At 41.1% G+C, this 20,780-nt stretch overlaps 1 protein-coding gene across 4 annotated transcripts in view; it reads right to left on the bottom strand.

The window, feature by feature from the left end:
• Window positions 1–20,780, bottom strand: part of Cdk12 (Cyclin-dependent kinase 12) — a 50,940-nt gene that overhangs the window by 16,835 nt on the left and 13,325 nt on the right. For all 4 annotated transcript variants that reach the window (XM_076204382.1, XM_076204384.1, XM_076204383.1 and 1 more), the window contains exons 6-8: window positions 13,746–13,942; window positions 9,116–9,320; window positions 7,761–8,032 (exon numbers count right to left, since the gene is read on the bottom strand). In XM_076204382.1, coding sequence (XP_076060497.1) covers window positions 7,761–8,032; window positions 9,116–9,320; window positions 13,746–13,942 — 674 coding nt within the window. The remainder of the gene's footprint in view (window positions 1–7,760; window positions 8,033–9,115; window positions 9,321–13,745; window positions 13,943–20,780) is intronic.

Here is a 20,780-nt window from a genome sequence, read left to right as displayed (position 1 = left end):
GTGATTTACTTCTCTTTTCTTTGTATCTCTCGCTTGATTCTCTCATCCTATTTTGTAACCAATCTGTGAATGGTCACTTCTTCTATTCTACAACATTCCTTGCTTCATCATCCCACCACTCACTACCCTTCATTCTATTTCCTCACATCCTCCTTGTTCCACACACCAACTTTGCACAGCTTGTGACTCTCCTTGAAACATCCCCATTCCTCCTCCACTCCTAGTTCTACTCTATCCTTCACTCTTCTCTCAGCTTTTTACGCTTTTTCTTTCTCATTTAAACAATTTATTCTAAGCATCTCCCTACATTCAGTCCTTTTCCTCTTCCTCCGTCTATCTTCCACTCTAAACTTAGCTCCCAAAAAATTACCTATTATTTCCCCACTCTCTCCCAAAACTCTTCCTACTCTTCTGATTACCACTATATAGTCCATAGCCCATCTACCACTGTTCCATCCATCACCCTCTCTCATGTGTACTTATGCTTGTCTTTCTTCCTAAACACTATATTTGCTATAATCAACTTTATAGACATATCTCTCCACGATTTTTCCTGGAAATGCACACTTCCCAACCACTCCATCTATTGGTTCATTTCCTACCTAGCATTAAGATGTCCAAATACCACTACACTGACATTTCTCCCTAAACCTTCTATGCACTCGTTTAAATAAATTCAAAAAACCTCCCTTTCCTTTACACTTTTCACTACCAGGTCCATATGCACTTACAAAAACCCACATCTATCTTCCCAGTTTCACCTTCTTCCACATTAACCTTGAAGAAACCTCCCATTCCACATGTTTACCTATCTCTTCACTTGGTATAACCACCCCTTCTCTCCCTTGTTCTTTCTTCACTCCTGAGAACCTCCCAACTTACCTTACCTTACCTTACCGTCATGCCATATCCTCTTGGACTTCGGCAACCATGGAGCGCCACCGTTCACGGTCCCTAGTTACTTGTAACATCTGTGCTGGTTTGAGTTGTTTTCCCGTTGCCCTCATCAGCCCGTCCATACACTTCTCCCTTTGCTTTCCTCTTGCTCTCCTTCCCTCCACCATTCCCGTCATCACCACCTCTTCCAACTCTTCCCTCCTCATTATATGTCCTAAGAATCGCAACTGTCTTTTCCTCCCAACTACACTCCCAAATTCAAACTCGCCCCTCCCTTTCAACTTAGTTTCACTCAATGCAAGCACATCCATCTTTCTTCTCACAAACATACTGCCTATCTTTTCCCTTTTGCTCTCATATGTACCACATCAATGCACATTAAAAGAAACCTTAGGGTTCTGGTTGGAAAACTCCTTCCAGACCCTTTTGTGCCTTTACTTTTTATTAGGAGTGTCCCCTTTGGGGCTACAGAGAGTAGGGTGTCTAGTCCTATCCCTGTCCCATTTTTGTCCCCTTTTACGACTCAATTGGGAACACTCAATGACTGCATTCAGTGAAAAAAAGAAATTAATTTTTAGTGAAATGGTATAGTACAGTATTAAGAGTGGGGGACAGCATAACAGGGACAGCCAATACCCCTGACAGGGATGTATATAGTCACACACATTGGAAAAAATGAAAACCATGAACTAAGTGCATGCATGTCATTAACAGTCAAGAGCATGTTCCTACATAAGAAACACGCCTGGTGCTGAAATATTTTATATAGCAACTCAAAATATAATCAGCAACTATAAGAGCTACCAATTGATCAGTGAGTGCAAAGTACTTCAGGTTTGGTCGAGTAGCCCAAATTACATTCCATGGTACCGAGGCAGTCACAGAAAACAATTCTAAATTTGACTTCGGAGAAACTTCTGAAAACAACCCAAGCCCATTTCTGGATACCTAATCGGCAAGGAACCTACAAATGGTGATCTTACGAGATATAAATGGGACAGGGATAGGACTAGGCATCCTACTCTCTGTAGCCCCAAAGGGGACATTCCTAAAAAAGGGAAGCCATAAGAGGGTCTGGGAGGAGTTCTCCAACCAGAACCCTAAGGTTTGGGTCTTTTAATGTGAGTAGATGTGGTACAGACGAGAGTAAAAGGGAAGAGATAGGCAGTATGTTTGTGAGAAGATGGATGTGTTGGCACCGAGTGAAACCAAGTTCAATGGGAGGGGTGAGTTTGAGTTTGGGAGTGTAGTTGGGAGGGTGTCAGGAGTAAGGAGAGGATGAGGGAGAGAAGGGGTGGCTATACAAGTGAAGAGATAGGTAATCGTGTGGTAGAGAGAAAGGTTTCTTCAAGGTTAACCCCTTCCATTCGGTGCCGCATACGTAGGCGGCATGAGGAGCAAGTGGATACACGAGGCTGCCATATCGGCGTCTTGATTATATTTATTGTAGTTGCCCCTGCGTAATGACATACTCTCTAAACTGTCTTCATCACATTTTCTATGGTTATCAAAATTCACGGGTGAAAGAGAGAACGATCGATATAAGCGGTGACTATATTTTATGATGCGAGTATTATTACGACACATCGTACGTCTGGCAGCTAATGCTGCCCGCGAGATTTTGAACCGTACTGAAGAGGTTAATGTGGATGAAGATGAAACTGGGAAGGTAGATATGGGTTTTTGTAAGTTCATATGGGCCTGGTAGTGAGAAGAGTTTAGAGGAAAGGGAGGCCTTTAGGGGTGATTTAAATGAGTGTGTAGAGGGTTCAGGAAGATATGTCAAGGTAGTGGTATTGGGAGATCTCAATGCTAGGGTAGGAGACAAACCAATAGAGGGAGTGATTGGAAAATGTGAAGTTCCAGGAAAACAATCGTAGTGGAGGGATGATGGAGATGTGTCTAGTGAATTGATGATAGCAAATACAGTGTTTAGGAAGGAAGTCAAGAATAAGTACACATGGGAGAGGGTGGTGGATGGAAGAGTGGTAGATAGGGCTTTAACTTCTTTGATACGACGACACCTATGTAGGTGTTATGAGGCGCAAGTGGGTACACAAGAATGATGGCGTCAGCATCTTGATTATATTTATTTTGTAGTTGTAGATGAGTGACTCCTGAATTCTGTAAAGTGGTTTGATCACATTTTCTGTGTTTGTTATTACTCATCATCATGATGTTGTGATGCATGAGGTGGAATGGGCAGGGGGATGGAGGGTGAGGTAGTATGTGTGAGCAAATTTTGACGCAGCCCGAAGGGATTTCTCCCCGTCTTCTCCTTTATGCATGGGGGGACAGAGAGAGGGGGGTCGCCGATTTAATGAAGTGGCCTTGCTGTGGATGTGCTGTGTCTTGCGACACTGCTTCTGACCCAGGGCAGTGGACAAGGTGCAGGGATGACCCATCATCCAGGAGGGTGGAGGAGTGTGGAGTGTATTCAGGGATGGAATGGGTGGGAATGATTTTATGCCATTTCCTTTTTGGCTACCTCCCTTGTAAGGAGGAAAAAGCCTTGGTTTATGTATGTTATTACTCAAGAGTGAAGACTAGTAATAGAGCATTGACTTTAAATTTTACAACACGAGTAGTGTGATGCATCGTACATTAGGCATCTGATACTGCATGCGAAAATTTGACTTGTACTAAAGAGGTTAATGGACTATATAGTGGTAACCAGGAGAAGAGTAGGAAGAGTTTTGGATGTACATGTTCTAAGGGGGGAGAGTGGGGAAATATCAGAAATTTTTTCTGGAAGGTAATTTGAGTGGAGAGATAAAGAGGAAAGGGATGGAATGTAGGGAGGTGCTTAGAGTAAACTACTTAAATGAGAAAGAAAAGTACAAGAAAAAGCTGAGAGAAGAGTAGGAGGTAGTGAAGGAATGAGGATGTTTCAAGGAGTCACAAGATGTGTAAACTTAGTGTGTGGAACAAGGAGGATGGGAGGAAATAGAAGGAAGGGTAGTGAGCGGTGGGATGATGAAGCAAAGAAAGTTGTAGAAGAAAAGAAATGAGCATTCACAGATTGGTTACAAAATAGGCTGAGAGAATCATATGAGAGGTACAAAGAAAAGAGAAGTAAAGCATAAGATAAAGGAGGCAAAGAGGAGAGCATGTAAGGGGGGGAAAAAGCCTTTGGCATGTGTATGTATATAATAAAAAGATGTTTTGGAAAGAAATTAAGAGAGGAAAAGGAGGTGAATCAAGTAGAGAGGAAAAGGTAAAAAGTGCAGATGGAGAGATGATAATGGAAGACAGCAGTAAGAGGAAGATGGGCAAAGTATTTTTGGGAGTTGCTAAATGTGAAGAAGGATAGGGAGGATAAGATAATTGCAGTGGGAAGCACTAAGAAAATGACTGATGAACGCAAAAATGGAGGAGAGATAAGGAAAGACAAGGTGAAAGCAGTTATTAAAAGGATGAGAGCAGGTAAGGCAGCTCGATTAGATGGGTGTCATGTGGAGTGTCTAAAAAAAGGGAGGTACAGTGATAGTGTATGGGCTGGTGAGGTTGTTTAACGTTTGTCTAACAGAGGGTAGAGTACCAGAGAACTGGAGGAGTGCCTGTATTGTTCCACTTTAACCACTTCAGTATGACTCAAATTCTCGCTCCCAGAATTGGCTGCCATATGTAATTTTCAACACGCTACTCTCATTATAAAGTCACTGCTGTATTACTCATTCTCTTTTACTCTGAGAAAAAAATAAACATAGAAAACATGATCAAACCAGTTCACAGAGTCCGGAGGTAACTCATGTACAATTACAATATATATATACACATACATACATATACCAAGGCTTTTTCCCCCTTACAAGGGAGGTAGCCAAAAAGGAAAAGGCATAAAATCATTCCCACCCGTTCCATCCCTGAATACACTCCACACCCCTCCACCCCTATATATATAATCAAGACGCCAACATCAACATCCTCGTGTATCCATTCACACTTCATGACACCTACATATGTATCATCATACTGAAGTAATTAAAAGGGAAAAGGGGACAAATGTGAGTGTAGTAGTTGCTGAGGGATCAGTTTATTGAGTGTAGTTGGGAAGGTTTAAGGGAGGGTTTTGACCAAGAGGATTGGGAGTGGAACAGAGGGAGTAATTGGAGAAGAACAGCGTGGGTTTAGGATCAGATTTTTGTGATGGAGGGGTTGGGATGGAAGTAAATTGAATAGTGAGAGAAGCAAGGAAATGTCTCAAGAGGATTGAAATGTGTCATGAGAAATAGGCAAATGGGAATGGATACAATGAGAAGATTATATGAAGGGGTGCTTGTCCAATGACAGAAAGGACAAGTTTAAATGTGTTTGAGAAGTGTCGAAGAAGTATGGCAGAGACGAGGCTGGATAGTGAGAAATGAGATGAGGAGAGTAGGGGGTGGAAAGGGCCGATGAAATTATTGGGATTGTTTGGGCACATGAAAAGAACGAGGAAAAAGTGTGTAGAAAGCTGGGGTGGATGAGGTGAACTTGAGGGGACAACCTGGGATGAGATGATTGGATGGGGTCAAAGGGGATCAGAGCAATAGGGTAATATCTGTTGAGCAAGGATGGGAGATGGTAGGGGATGGGGGCAAGTGGAGAATGGTTGTGTTTAGATATTTTGATGCAGCACAAAGGGACTCCTCTACTTTCTGCATGAGGGGACGAGAAGGGAGGATTGCCATGTAAGTGAAGTGCCCTGATGTGGATGCATTGTGTCTTGCTGCATTGCTTCCGACACAGGAAATGGGTAAGAGACAGGGAGAACTCTTCATTTGCGAGGAAATAAGATGAGAGAGAGGTAAATTATAGTGAATGGGGTGGGATTAGGTGCATGCTCTAACTGATTTACTCCCTTATATGGGGGAAGAAGCCCTTAGTATAAAGATAAAAGTGGGCATATGCTTCAAGTTTCATTACTCCAGTACTTTGGCAAATGTAAAACCTCACCAATCAATCCCTCCTTCACATCCAACAGATCTCTAACAAACCATCATCCATCCCCTTCCTACTTTCATTTCCAGTGATATTGTCTGTCTGCACTATACCTTTTCCTCTCACCCCCCTTTAATCTTTTCAATTCCTTCCAAAATATCTTTTAATTCTTTTCAAAAATCTGTCAAACCCCTACCTTACTCTTTGCCTCCCACATCTTGTGTTTTGTTCTTGTATTCTTTCTGTAACTCTCATATGCCTCCCTATTTCTATTTTCTAAGCAATCCTTGTAAGCTTGCTTTTTCTCTTCCACCACCACCTTTACCTCATCCCACCATTTGCTGCCTCTCCTTCTGTTTCCTCCTCATCCCACATACCATCTTTGCACACATTATTAACTACTTATACCAAAGGCATTTCCCCCTTACAAGGGAGGTAGCCAAAAATCAAAGGCATAAAATCCACTCCCACCCATTCCATCCCCACACACTCCACTCCCATCCACCCCTTCCCTCCCTCTTATCTTGGCACCTCCTGGATGATGGGTCATTCCTGCATCTTGCCCATTGCCCTGGGTCAGAAGCAGTGTTGCAAGACACAGCACATCCACAGCAAGGCCACTTCACTAAATCAGCGAACCCCACTTTTCTCAATTTTCTTTAACCGTCCACAATCCCTGACCCATTACCCTTGCATTTACCTCTTGCACCACCCCATCATGTATAAATTGAACAACCAAGGTGACAAAACACATCCCTGACCAAGTCCTACCTTTACCTCTAACCACTCCTTCTCTCCATTTCTAATCTTAACACAAGCTCTACTATTCTCGTAAAAACTTGACTGCTCTTAACAGCTTTCCTCCTATCCCATATATCTGCAATATTTCCACAGTGCCTTTCTGTCTACCCTGTCATAAGCCTTTTCCAAATCCATAAAGACAAAAAAAAAAAATTACCTTTTCCTAAAGCTTTCTTACATCTGTCTTACCACAAAAATCTGATCCATGCAACCTTTACCTGTCCTAAACCCAATGTTCCTCACCAATTACTCCCTCTGTTCCTCTCCTAATTCTCTCAATCAAGACCCTCCCATAAGCCTTCCCAACTATACTTAATAAACTAATCTCTCTGAAACTACTACATTCACACTTGTCCCCTTTTCCCTTGTAAAGTGGAACTATACAGGCACTCCTCCAGTCCTCTGGCACTCTACCCTCTCTTCAACATTAAATAACCTCACCAGCCAGTCCACCATCACTGAACCTTCTTTTTTTAGACATTCTGCATGACATCCATCCAAACCTTACCTATTCTCATCTTCTGAACAACTGCCTTCACTTCATCTTTCCTTATTTCTCCTCCATTTTTCTCATTGATCACTGTCATTTTCTTTTTGCTTCCTACTGTAACTACCTTTCCCTCCCTATCCTCGTTCACACTTAGCAACTCCCTTAAATACTTTGCCCATTTTCCTCTTATTGCTGTCTCTTCCATTATCATCTCTCCACCTGTACCCTTTACCTTTTCTTCTCTACTTGATTCATCTCCTCTTCCTCTCTTACTTTCTTTCCAAAACATTTTTATTACTTTCAAAAATTTCTGTCATAGTATTTCCCCATTTCACATTTGCTGTCCTCCTTGTCTCCCCATTCTTCTACTTCTGTTTCCCTTTCTATCCCTCACTACCTCCCACATTTCAACTTCTGGTGTTTTTTCTCTTTTTTCCTTCTCATTTAATCTGTTCACACTCAAGACACCGTCTTTTCCTCCACTTTTTCCATCCTCAAGGTCCCAAGTGAGACATGGGCCTATAGATGAATGGAGCTCAAATATGACAAAAAAAAATATGGTTGTTTTAATAATAACACTACAAAGATATCAGGTGAAGACTCAGTCACATTCATTATGCAATAGAAATGAGACAAGAAAGGAACTTACGATTCAGGGTCAACATTTTTGAGCCAAGGTCGATTCAAAGCACCCTCTGCACTTATTCTTTTTGAGGGGTCCAATTTGAGCATCTGATCCAACAGATCTAAGGCAGCTGGTGGCATTTTATCCTTAAAGTCGTCTAAAATTCGGCGTCGATATGTTTTCTTGGGCTTCATAGTTCCCCAACCTGGCAGTTTGACAATGTCTGGCCAGTCTGCTGGAGTGGGTGTCCCACAAACACGTGATATTACATCCAACTGCATTGCCTCTGTGCCAGCCTGGGGTTAAATCACAGACATTAGAATTTTAAAATCATAACAATTTCCTAAATCAACCAACCAAAATACACAAAAGAACAAAAACAATTAATGTGCTCTTCTGTGTCCATGTGGAGGTACTGGTGAAGTGCACGAATTGATATTCATCAGAAAAATGGAGACCAAAAATATAATCAAAGTTCAAGTACTTTAAAAGCTCTATTCAACTGGGGGAACAAAGAGGTGGATCAATCAATATATTGCCTTGGATCTCTTTTCCTTGAGATATGACCTCGAGTAATCTAGGGATTCCTTGGGATGGCAGAATGGGTAAGCTGGAGAGATGGAGCGAGATGAGCTGTGAGTGGAGGTGGTGCAGAACATACACAAGGTGGCACACAGTTGTAGCCAAAGTTGTCATCTTTGCCCTTACGCATTTGGACTGTTGGGACAAGCAAGTCATTCCTAAGAATTGGAGAGAAGTGCAGGACTTAAACTTGCAACTACAAGGGTGCAAGATTGTTCTTTTCCAATTTAAAGACATTGACAAACTGAAAATAGTATATACCAAGAGCTTTGTCCTCACTTTTAAGGGAGGTAGCCAGAGGTGAGCCACAATATACAAACATAGGATAGGATAGGAGAGGATAGGAGAGAGAGGGAAAAAAAAAAAAAAAAAAAAAAAAAAATTAGAAAAAGCCTGGCCACAGAAAGTGCCCGGGAGGAGACTGAGCAGCCCACATTACGCTGACCCACCCTTGAAATACCCAAACACAATATTTCATTCTTGTGTGACTCATAGGGCAAACTGGTGGCTGTTCCCAGTTGCCTGGGGGCCAAGAGACACCTGGGGCAAATGGCCGACTAATAACACCAAAAGTGAAAATATTCCTACAATTCAAACCCGCCTACAAATAACAGCCTCAAATCATCAGGATGTAAATTTAACCTAAAAGTAGATATAAACACCTTTGCCAACTGCATTGTCCTATGGAATTAGCTTCCAGCTGAGGCAACTGGACATAATGAAGTTGTTTTAATATTTACACCACCACCACACATACATGCTTTATCATTGCAACAAATTTATTATGAAAACCTCACCTGGAACAATGGTCTTTTTTGGAAAAGTTCTCCTAGAATACAACCACAGGACCAAACATCAATGGCTGGACCATATCGCTCCTCTCCAAGAAGTAGCTCTGGAGGACGATACCACAGGGTGATGACCTTGTTTGTGTATGGCCTCTCCTTGTCTACGGCACTGTACAATCGTGCCAAACCAAAATCTCCCAGCTTCACTTGACCCCTAGAAGAAGAATAAAAGAGAATTAATCATATTTTCTTGTTTCACCCCTGCATTACATTCTTTCCTCTATTACCTACCTAAGGATGCTTTTTTTTTCTGGCTTTTATACATACATGTACCAAGGGCTTTTCCCCCTTACAAGAGAGGTAGCCAAAGTCAAGGGGATAAAATCCACTCCCACCCATTTCATCCCCACATACTCCACTCCCATTCACCATCCCTTCCTCTTTTCTTGGCTCCTGGATGACGGGATATCCCTACATCTCTCCCACTACCCTGGGTCAAAAGCAATGCAACAAGAGACAGCACATAAACAGCATGACTGCTTCATTCAATTGGCAACCCCCCTCTCCATCCTCTTAAGCAGAAAATGAGAAGACGGGGAGAAATCTCATGGGGCTGCGTCAAAATATCACACACACATACATACTCCTTCACCTCCCCCAATCTCCCACCCACTCCCTTTCATGCATCACAGCACAATCTATACACAACCATTCTCCACTCCTATCTTGTCTTTTCCCTTCCTTCCTCAATAGACATCCCCTCTTTCCCAATGCCTTTTTATGCCATCCATGGAGGTACAGTGATGGTGGACTGGCTGGTGAGGTTATTTAATGTTTGTTTAAGAGAGGGTAGAGTGCCGGAGGTTTGGAGGAGTGGTCCTGTATAGTTCCACTTTACAAGGGAAAGGGGGACAAGTGTGAGTGTAGTAGTTTCAGAGGGATCAGCCTGTTGAGTGTAGTTGGGAAGCCTTATGGGAGGGCCTTGATTGAGAGGATTAAGAGAGGAACAGAGGGAGTAATTGGTGAGGAACAGTGTGGGTTTAGGACAGGTAGGAGTTGCATGGATCAGATTTCTGTGGTAAGACATATGAGAAAGCTTTAGGAAAAGGTAAGGATTTTTTTTTTTTTTGGGGGGGGCCTTTATGGATTTGGAAAGGGCTTATGACAGGGTAGAAAGGAAGGCATTGTGGAAGTATTGCAGATATATGGGATAGGAGGAAAGCTGTTAAGAGCAGTCAAGAGTTTTCACAAAAATAGTAGAGCCTGTGTTAGAATTAGAAATGGAGACAGTGGTTTGAGGTAAAGGTGGGACTTTGCCAGGGGTGTGTTATGTCCCCTTGGTTGTTCAATTTATACATGATGGGGTGGTGCAAGAGGTAAATGCAAGGGTAATGGGTCAGGGATTGAAGACAATTAAAGAAAATGGAGAAAAGTGGGAGATAAGCCAGTTATTGCTTCTTGATAATACTGCACTTGTAGCAGGATCAGAGCTGGGATCAAGTTAGTGATGGAGTTTGAGGTGTGCAAAAGAAGGAAGTTGAAGATAAATGTGGGTAAAGTAAGGTGATAAGATATTACTAGGGGAGGGGCTGGCAGCAAATTGGAAGTGAGTATTAAGGGAGAAAGACTGGAGGAAGTGGATAGTTTTAGATACTTGGGTGTAAATGAGGCAGAAAAGGGAGGAGTGGAGGTAGAATGTAGATTGGGTGAAGCAAGTAAATGCCTTCAGGGATTAAAAGTATAATGAGAAATAGACATTTGGAAATGGATGCTAAGAGGAGATTGTATGAAGGAGTGATTGTGACAACAGCACTATATGGGGCAGAAACATGGATCATATGAGTGGAAGAGTTTAAATGTGTTTGAGATGAAATGCATGAGGTATGGTAGGGGTTACTAGGCTGGATAGTGAGAAACAAGGTGAGGAGGAGAGCAGGGATGGAAAAAGAGTTGGGAGATAGGGTTAATGACATAGTATTGGGATGGTTTGGACATATGGAAAGAACAAAGGAGGAAAGATTAGTAAAAAGAGATGTGGAAGGCAAAGGTGGAATGAGTGAACATGAGGGGTTGACCAAGGATGAGATGGATGGATGGGGTAAAAGGGGCAATGGGAAAGAGGGGAATATTTGTCAAGGAAGGGAGAAGACAAGAGGACAGGGATGGGTGGAGAATGGTTGTGTATGGATGATGTGATGCATGGAAGGGTGTGGGTAGGGGATGGGGGTATGTATGTGTGTGTGTGTAAGGGAATATGTATGAGTGGGCAAGATACAAGGATGTCCCATCATCCAAGAGGAGCAAAGAAAAAGAGGGAGGGAGGGAGGGAGGGGTGGTGAATAGGAGTTGAGTATGTGGAGATGAAAGAGGTGGGAGTGACTTTGGCTATCTTCCTTGTAAGGGGGGGAAAAAGCCATTGGTATATGTATGTATATTCCATTTCTCTTGATTTCACCTGATGCTCATTCTCTTCATTCATCACACTTTATATGAAAGTGTGTGTGTGTGTGTTACATGTACACACACACACACTATTATGTAGTGTGATGAACAAGAAGTGGAAGAATATCTGGTGAAATTGAGAGGTATGGAATATAGTAAAGTTAAAAGAAGGGAAAGGAGAGGTATGGAATATAGTAAAGTTAAAAGAAGGGAAAGGTGAGGAAGGACATATGTTCCAAGGAGAAAGCACTACAGTGCGCACAGACGGTGTGGGTCGAGGTGGAGGGGAGGGAACAAATGGAAAGAGTGAATGGTGGGATCAAGGGATGAAAGTGCCAAAAAAACAGGAACTGGTGGTTGCAAAGAGCAACTGAGGATGACTATGGGAGATACTCATAAAGCAGAGGGTGAAACAAAATGCAAGATGAGGGAAGCCAAGAGAGGTGAAGACTTGAGTTGGGGTGGGCATTTCATTGAGAACGTTGAGAAGAATAAAAGTGGAAGGGAATCAGGTACAGAATACAGGGTTAATGGAACAGATGGACAGATATTTATGGAAGTGAAGGCAACGAGTGACAGATGGGTGGAGTATTTAAAATTGTTGAATATAGAGAAGGTTAAGGAGGCTTTGCTTGTGGTAGTGGGAGATGCCAAGAAAATTACTTTCATGGAAGGATAGAATAACAAGGCTATAGAGAAAGAGGAGATACAAAGAGTAGTGAAAGAGATGAAAGCTAGTAAAGCACACAGGTGTCTGACATGGGCCATAGTGGAACAGTTGGAGAAATTGTCTCATGTTTTGGAGAGAGAGAGAGAGAGAGAAGAAAGAAAGAAAGAAAGAAAAAAAAAAAAAAAAAAAAAAAAAAAAAAAAAAAAAAAAACCTTGAATCTCACTGACTGGTAACCTGTTTTCAGTTTTCTCCTTCTAAACTCTCTCCAGTCTGCCACCAACTGCCTCAATCCATTCTACAACTCACCCACATGTGCACTGTTATCTACAAACAACTGGCTCTCCTCCCACTTCCACTTGTGGTCTCCAAGCCCCTGCCTGGCACACAATTTACCTCTCTCATCACATCCACATTGAATAACTATGGTGATATTACACTACCCTGGTATAGCCCTACCTTCATATCAAGCCACTCATTTTATTCCTTACCTTTATATAAGCTCTATTATTCATATAAAACATTTGCCCAACAAACTTCACTCTACACCATATATCTGCAACAGACCCCATAATACCTGTCACTTGTCATACTTTCCCCAAATTCATGACAGCCCAAAAGATATCCTTACCCTTCACCAGATTTCTTGCATAGCTTCCTATAAAAACTTGAATTGTACACACTCTTCCTTTTTCTAAACCCAAAGTGTACTTCCCATTACTCCTTCTGTTCTCTTCCTAATCCTCTCAATTAACACCTTTCCATACACCTTACTAACCACATTACACAGACTGATCCCTCTAAAACTATTACACACGTCCCCCATTCCCTTGTCCGGTGGAAACATACATGCACTCTTTCAACCAACATTACACTCCTCCTTAAGCACACTGATACTTGTAGCTCCCAATGTCATCTCATTTTCATTCACATTATCCCTACCAACACATCGTTAAACAACAGAGCCAACACCTCCTTCCCTCTTTCCGCACCAAACATGTATACTACCAATCTCCTTTTTGTTCTCGTTTATTTCACATCTATACACATTCGAAGTCCTAATTATCAGGGTTCTGGTTGGGGTCTTCCTCCTGGAACTTTTGCAGTTTCTTTTCAGGAGAAACAAGTAGATTTCATCAGCTAACTCCAACTCATTATGGTGGAATTCTCAACCTCACCACTCTATGAACATAGGAAAATGAAGAGGTTGAGACTTTGGAGTGGTAATTACATTCAAGGACAAATAAAGTAAAAAAAGCGGCTCAGCATTCCTCTGTGGGTAGATAATGTTCTTTCACAGATGAATGGTGTCTGGCTCTGGCCCATAGGGGTGCCCATGAAATCTTTGAAGTAATGACTGGATATAACTGTGCAGTCAATACCTCAGTATATAAATCTTACTCTATACAGTACTGAAATTATTAATAATATATTGACATTGTGATCCAGTTATTAAAAACAAACTTCACTCAACTGAAGGGGCATTACTTGCATTGACAATTCACTATACCCAAAAATATTTAACTTACTTGTTATTCATAAGAATATTGCTACATTTGATGTCTCTATGAAGAAAATTCTTCTTATGGCAGTAGTTTAGCCCATCTAACAATTGTTTCATGATGGAGGCATTGTGCTGTTCACTGAAGTCCACCATTCCTGACTCCAGCAAACCCATTAGGTCATGGTCCATGTACTCAAACACTAAGTAAAATGAACCTTTATCCTGTGAAAAAAATAAAAGTTAAAATCCTTAATTCAAGGTTCCTTGCATAGTTACCAAACATGGATCATGACAAAACAATTACACCTTTCAACATTTTCCTTTTGGCATGTCTGTCTATATGCCAAGAGATTTTTCCCCCTTACAAGGGAGGTATTTATGTCAAAAGGCATGTAACCACTCACTCCCCTCCACCACCCCTTCCTCCCTCTCATGTTAGCTCCTCATGGATGAGGGGTCATCCCTGTATCCCACCCACTGCCCTGTACATTATAAAACCAAATTTAATCCAACTGTCCAGCATATACTAATCCATGTTGTAATCATAGCAGATAGGGATGAAACTGTCTCATGTTTGCCCCCCCCCCCCAAAAAAAAAAAAAAAAAAAAAAAAAAAAAAAAAAAAAAAAAAAAAAAAAAACAATACACTGACATCACCGTGCATCCACTTGCACCTCATCACTCCTACAGAGACGTCATTGTACCAAAGTGGTTAACTTGCCAGGCTGGCCCTCCAACAGCAAGTAGGTTTAGTAAAAGGTTAAGTGAGGTTAAGTTATATGAGGTTAGGTTACATGAGGCTTGATTACACATGGTTAGATTAGGCGAAGTTAGGTTACAGAAGGTTAGGTTATACGAGATTAGGTTAGGTTATACGAGATTAGGTTATACGAGGTTAGGTTATACGAGATTAGGTTAGGTTATACGAGATTAGGTTAGAAAAGTCACCCAGTGGCAGCAAGAATGAATTATTATAGAACACTTCCCACTGTCCAAGGTTGACATATTTTTACTTTACTCACACTATTTCATTTAGCTAAGGTGGCTATGCACTGAGAATTACTGTGGGCTCACTCGTGTGCGTGTGTGTATTTACCTAGTTGTATTTTACGGGACTAGAGCTATGCTCGTTTTGACCTGTTTTTGTATCTCTCCACATCCAGTTTGCTGTGTGTGTGTGTGTGTGTATTCACCTTGGTCTTTTGGATCACGTGTTGGACTCGTGATCGACAGCTATTTCCCTCCCGGGAGAGAGCTCAGAGCTCGTATGACCGATCTATGGGTAATGCTATGACCTTACACACACACCCCCAACGAGTCAGGGTAACGACCCGAAGCGCAGCGATACCGAAATAATTTCGGCCCTGAGCAGGATTTGAACCAGGATACTGTGAGCACCACCGTACTTCGCAGTTCAGTGCTCTACCAACCGCACCACCAAGTTGTGTGTGTGTGTGCAATTCATCACAATCTTGTATCTGGTGTTGGCCTCGTGATTGATAGCTCTTACCTTCCCAGATTAGAGCTAAGAGGTAATGCTATGACTCATCACACACACACACATATTGAAAGAAGTCATTGTGCCACTTGATTGTAAAATGGCAAGTGTGGTGCCAATTCACAAAGGTACAAGGAAACACCACGAAATTATAGATCAGTATCACTAACCAGCACAATAATGAAATCATGTGAAAGACCAATGGACCAAATATCTTTGAAAAATTAACATTCTGATAGAGTCAGTCAGTTTGACTTCAATGACTGATGTGCTGCAAAAGCGAGAGGGGTGGGAGGACTGTGTGTACCTGGACCTAAACAAAGCACACTCAAACCTCGAAAGCCTGGACCCTCGTATGACTGGTCGAAATGAACAAAGGGCGGACTTTTCAAGCAAAGTTCCCTATTTGTCCGGTAGGTGGCAGCGACGGCCGTACACGTGTACTCAAACCCAGCCCAGTTGAGCCGCCACCAGGGCTGCCGTTTCGTAGAATTTTGTACCAAAACGTAGTAAAATAGCGGCATGTGGCAACTGCACAAGGACATGAGGAAATTTTTTCTACATATCAGCGGGCTGTTAAAAACATTCAAAAACTCAAACTTTTGTTTAAAAATCATAGAACTAGTTATCAAATAATAAACGGTACATCAAAATATGACTTTTATTGGTAATTGTGTTACTTATAAAATATTATACCCCAAAAGGCATGTTTTTACAGTGTAGAAAAAAATTCTACGCTAAAGTTTCAGCTTTCTTTTAGCGATAATAATATAAAAAAAAATAATTTTTATATCTTACTGAATATGTTAGGGCATGGGGGCCTTATATACATTCAAGAATAAAAAAACTAGAACCACCATTTTGTCAAAGTTTGACAAGTATATCTTGCTATGAAAGTCTGCACACGCCCGAGAAAAATGTATGCCCCGGTATGGCAACACTCCCATTCTACACAGCAGTGTAGAAAACGCGGCAACCCTGGCTGCCATCACTGTCCCGCGTGCATACCTTCCGATATTTACAGTGTACGTAATAAAAAATACAGTACAGTACACTGTATATACAGTACATTTACATGCCTGTATTACAGTTATTATTACAGAATTATTAGTATTATAACATTATTACAGTGTTAGAGTATTATTCTTAGGTGTTTATGCCATATAATACATTACCTATACGTATACCGCTATGAAAATCTACGGTTGTTAGGGCGATATTTTCGATGACCGGACGTTTGGCATGACCGGACCACCCTTCCCCCCAATTAGTCCGGGCTTTCGAGGTTCGACTGCATTTGATAAAGTACCTCAGTCGATTAAGGACGGCATACCGCTTAGAAGGGTAAAAAATGAAAAATTACAAAAAAAATTGTGAAAATGAGCACAAAAATAGCTTGATATGTTGGCAACACCTCAGCGAAGTTTCAGGGATATTGCGCAATTTTTACTATGTTTTTGGGCAAAGAAATGTGAAATACCTCTTTTGTTCACATGACGTCACATACACGTGTTCATGATATCACAATATAATCTACGTAAGTCGCAATAATAATTTGTTTATAACATCGTGTGATGTTCTGGAGACTTCTGGCATGTTCTCCACTACTAGTGATAGCGAAAACGAGCATGGCAGTGTGTTGTACAAGTGTGTGGAGAGAAAGTAACACTTCACCACTGATGGACTGTTCTCTTTTATCATGTGATCTCGTATGCTATGTAACTGCAGCCATGCCTAAACCATCCAAGAAGGTACCAAGAAGACAGGAGTTGCTGGAACTTAAAAGAAGAGATATGGCAAAGGCCAATAAAGGGCAGAGAAGTAAGCTGGCAACCACAAGCGTTGATAGAGGTGAGTCACCCCAGCCAGCTGATCTGCTACGCACGCCATGTTTAAAATCCACGCCTACCACACCATAGCCTACTGACAGTGTTGACATCGCTGTACCGTCCACAGCAAGTACTATGAGGCCTGTCCTCCAGAGAATGGACAGAAAGAGGGACTTTCTGTTTCGACTTTCTGTATTCAGACGCAAGCGCCTGAAGCAGGCAGATGAGCAACATTATGTACCTGGTGCATTCTAAAAGGCCTGTACCATCATGCTTTATGACCAGAAACACTGCAGAGAGTGGAGAAGAGGCCAATTGCTGGTAATTAGAAAACCCCATTTGATGACACAATGTTTTTGGAGGTCCCAGCGGTGAGCTTGGCTCAACCGGTAAAGGCCTATCATAACACTGTGCGCAGTTCTTTGGACTCTGGCACACACAATGAACCAGTTCTTTTACTCTGGCTCAGCAGTTACACAGAGTAAGCCTGGTGTAATATATTGGCACCATACATCACCATTTTATTGACACCCATATGCCTCTGGAGGTTATTCAATCCTTGTGCCAAGTTCAGCAGGCAATTTCTGAAAACAGTCATTTTTATACTAAAAAAAATGACAAAACTTCCTCCAGAGTTCAATCTTTCTGAAATTTTCCAGGTTTCATTCAGTGTTTTTTCCACAAAATGACACAAATTCATCAGTCTGATTATTCTAAATGAGAGTTCTGAATTTTACCAGGAAAAAATTTCACGAAATATTGCCGTAAACAAAAAATTCAATTTACACAAGTTACAAGGTAGACTTATAACTTGTCATATTTCATCCCATACTATGTACAGTTTGTACACAAAAATGGAGCTTTTAGTTCAGTATAGTTACGGACTTTTGTTCATTTGAAAATAGGAAATTTTTCACTTTTTCATGAATATCGAATTTTATTACAGCTACAATTGTGTATGTAAAACAATGAAACTTGGGGTGATTTATCACTGTGACATGCACAATTTGTGGTAGAAAAATCAGCCTTCTATCATTAATTTGAATGTGTTGTTAGAAGTGGAAGGGCTATGCCGCCCTTAATGTAGAAATTGGAGTATGTTGGAGGACAGAGGCAAACGATTAGAATGGATTTAAGACATTTTGAAGGAAAGATACATGAGGACACTAGTAAAGGACAAAATGTCAAGCTGGAGAGCAGTAATGAGTGGAGTACCACAAGGTTCAGTGCTTGCATCAATAATGTCTCTGTTTATGACATCATCATGATGAAAGGAACAAGAAGATATGCCAACATCTTTGCACATGATGCAAAAATCATGAGAAGAGTGAAAAATGAGGACGGTAGAATACTGCAAAAAGAGCTAGATACTATTTTAGTACGAGCCAAGAATGGGAAATGAAGTTCAATACCAAAAAATGCAAAGTACTGGAAATGGGCATTAGCAGCAAAAGGCCATCCTTAAATCCTTGGGAAGCAAACACGTTACAAAAGCAAAAAAGAAGAGATTTTGGGAGTGTTGATAAAAGACAACCTGTCACCTGACAGACTTATCAACAGGACTGTGGGAGAAACATATGGACTACTGCACAAGATTAGTGGCATTCCATTATATGGATGAAGAGATGATGAAAAAAACTCATTGTAACCCTGATACATCCAAGACTGGAATGTATCAGCAGTATGGTCCCCACACAGAGTGAAGGATATAAACAAGATTGACAGAATACCAAGGGCTGCAACTAAACTGGTGTCCAGCCTGGCAGATTAATCATACGAGGAAAGATTAAAGGTAATATATCTGCCAACTTTGAAAGATTGAAGAGAAAGAGGTGACATGATTATAGTGTTCCGGTCACTAATGGGGATATACTGCATTGATAGTAGAGATTTGATTAAAGATGGGAGGGTTTTAAGAGGTCATGGAAGTAAATTGAGAAAGACCACATGTCAAAAGATGGGAAGAAACAGTTTTCCATATAGATGTGTGAATATGTGGAATAAGAAAGTGATACAGCCCAAACTCAATCAGTATACGAGTTCAAATCTAAATATGATAACTGGACATCAAAGATATAGATTAAGTTGGAACTGTACGTGAATTTGAGTCTAGGTATGTTAGAAAATTAGAGAATAGGAGACAGGACCCAATGAGCATTGCCTCTTTCCTGTATACTACATTTATGTAAATACACACACAGAGCTCCTTGCCCACCAGAGTTGAAGTGCTAACTTGCTGTGTTGTGATGATTTTTTCTACCCTGGACTGGACTTGAACTTGAATAGCTGAACTTGCAGTTGAGATCAGTGCCACTGCACCATCAAGCTGTGTTGTGTGGATTTTACTCAAAAAACACAAAAATTTCATTGTTTCTTGTCAAGAATAACTTGTTCTCTATGCATGTGTGTTCTAAAATGTCTATATTTCCCCTCCACTCTGAAAAAAGAACTATAGTACCTTGTAAATGCTATCTGTCCCAAATGTCTCTTGCCTAATTGTTGCTTACCTGATTGCCACATGCCTAATTGTTGCTTGCCCAAATATCAACTGCCCAATTCTCTTACCTAAATAATGATTATTTAATTATCTATCTATCAAATAGAGTGAGAAGTGAGGAAGAGAGGAGAACAAGGGTGGAAAAGGAGTTGGGAAATAGGGTTGATGAAAGAGTATTTGTATGGTTTGGACCCATGGAAAGAACGAGTGAAGAAAGATTACCAAAAGAAATGTGGAAGGCAGAGATGGATGGATTGGGTAAAAGGGTCATTAAGAAAGAGGGGTATGTCTGTTAAGGAAGGATGAAGACAGAGGATAGAAGTGGAAAATGGTTGTGTATAGATGATGCTTGGAAGGGAGTGGGTGGGGGATGGGGAGGGTTAGGAAGTGGTTGTGACTGATTTTTTGACACAGATCAAAGGGATTTTTCTTCATTTCTATTTCTACATGAGGGAATGGAGAGGGGGGGGGGGTCACTGACAGAATGAAATGGTCTTGCTGTGGATATGCTGTGTCTTGCTACAGAGATGACCAATCATCCAGAACCCAAGAAAAGAGAGAGGGAGGGATGGTGAATGAGAGTGGAGTGGGTGGGGATGAAATAGGAGTGGAATTATATCTTTTGACTTTGATTACCTCCCTTATATATCTATATATATATATATATATATATATATACATATTTATATATATACATATATTTATATATATACATGTATTTATATTATATATATATATATGTATATATATATATATATATATATATATATATATATATGTATGTATAAGTATATCTATATACCAAGGGCTTTTACTCCCTTACCAAGGAGGTAGCCCAAGTCAAAAGACATACCCACTCACACACATTTCCTTCCCATCCACCACCCTTTCGTCTTAGCTCCTCATGGATGATGGGTCATCCCTGTATCCCGCTCACTGCCCTTGGTCAAAAGCAATGTAGCAAAAGACAGCACATCCACAGCAAGGCAGCTTCACTAAATTGGTGACTCCCCCACATCACATCCGCTCTGTCCCCTTATGCAGAAAAATAGAAGACTTGCCTACATACTGACTGCCTAATTCTCTTGCCTATTTGTCTCGTACCCAAATGTTGCTTACTTATTGCTTGCCAAATTGTTGCCTGCCTATTAGATTAGGTTAGGTTAGGTGAGGCGAGGTCAGGTAAGGTTAGATTAACTTAGGTAAGGTTTGGTTAAACAATTAGACATAAAATAC

This window comes from Oratosquilla oratoria, chromosome 21 (assembly GCF_046742065.1).
Source record: "Oratosquilla oratoria isolate Oo_2021 chromosome 21, ASM4674206v1, whole genome shotgun sequence".
Taxonomy (NCBI): Eukaryota; Metazoa; Arthropoda; class Malacostraca; order Stomatopoda; family Squillidae; genus Oratosquilla; species Oratosquilla oratoria.
The sequence above is the reverse complement of the archived record's forward strand: the minus strand, read 5'-3'. Positions and strand labels throughout refer to the sequence as shown.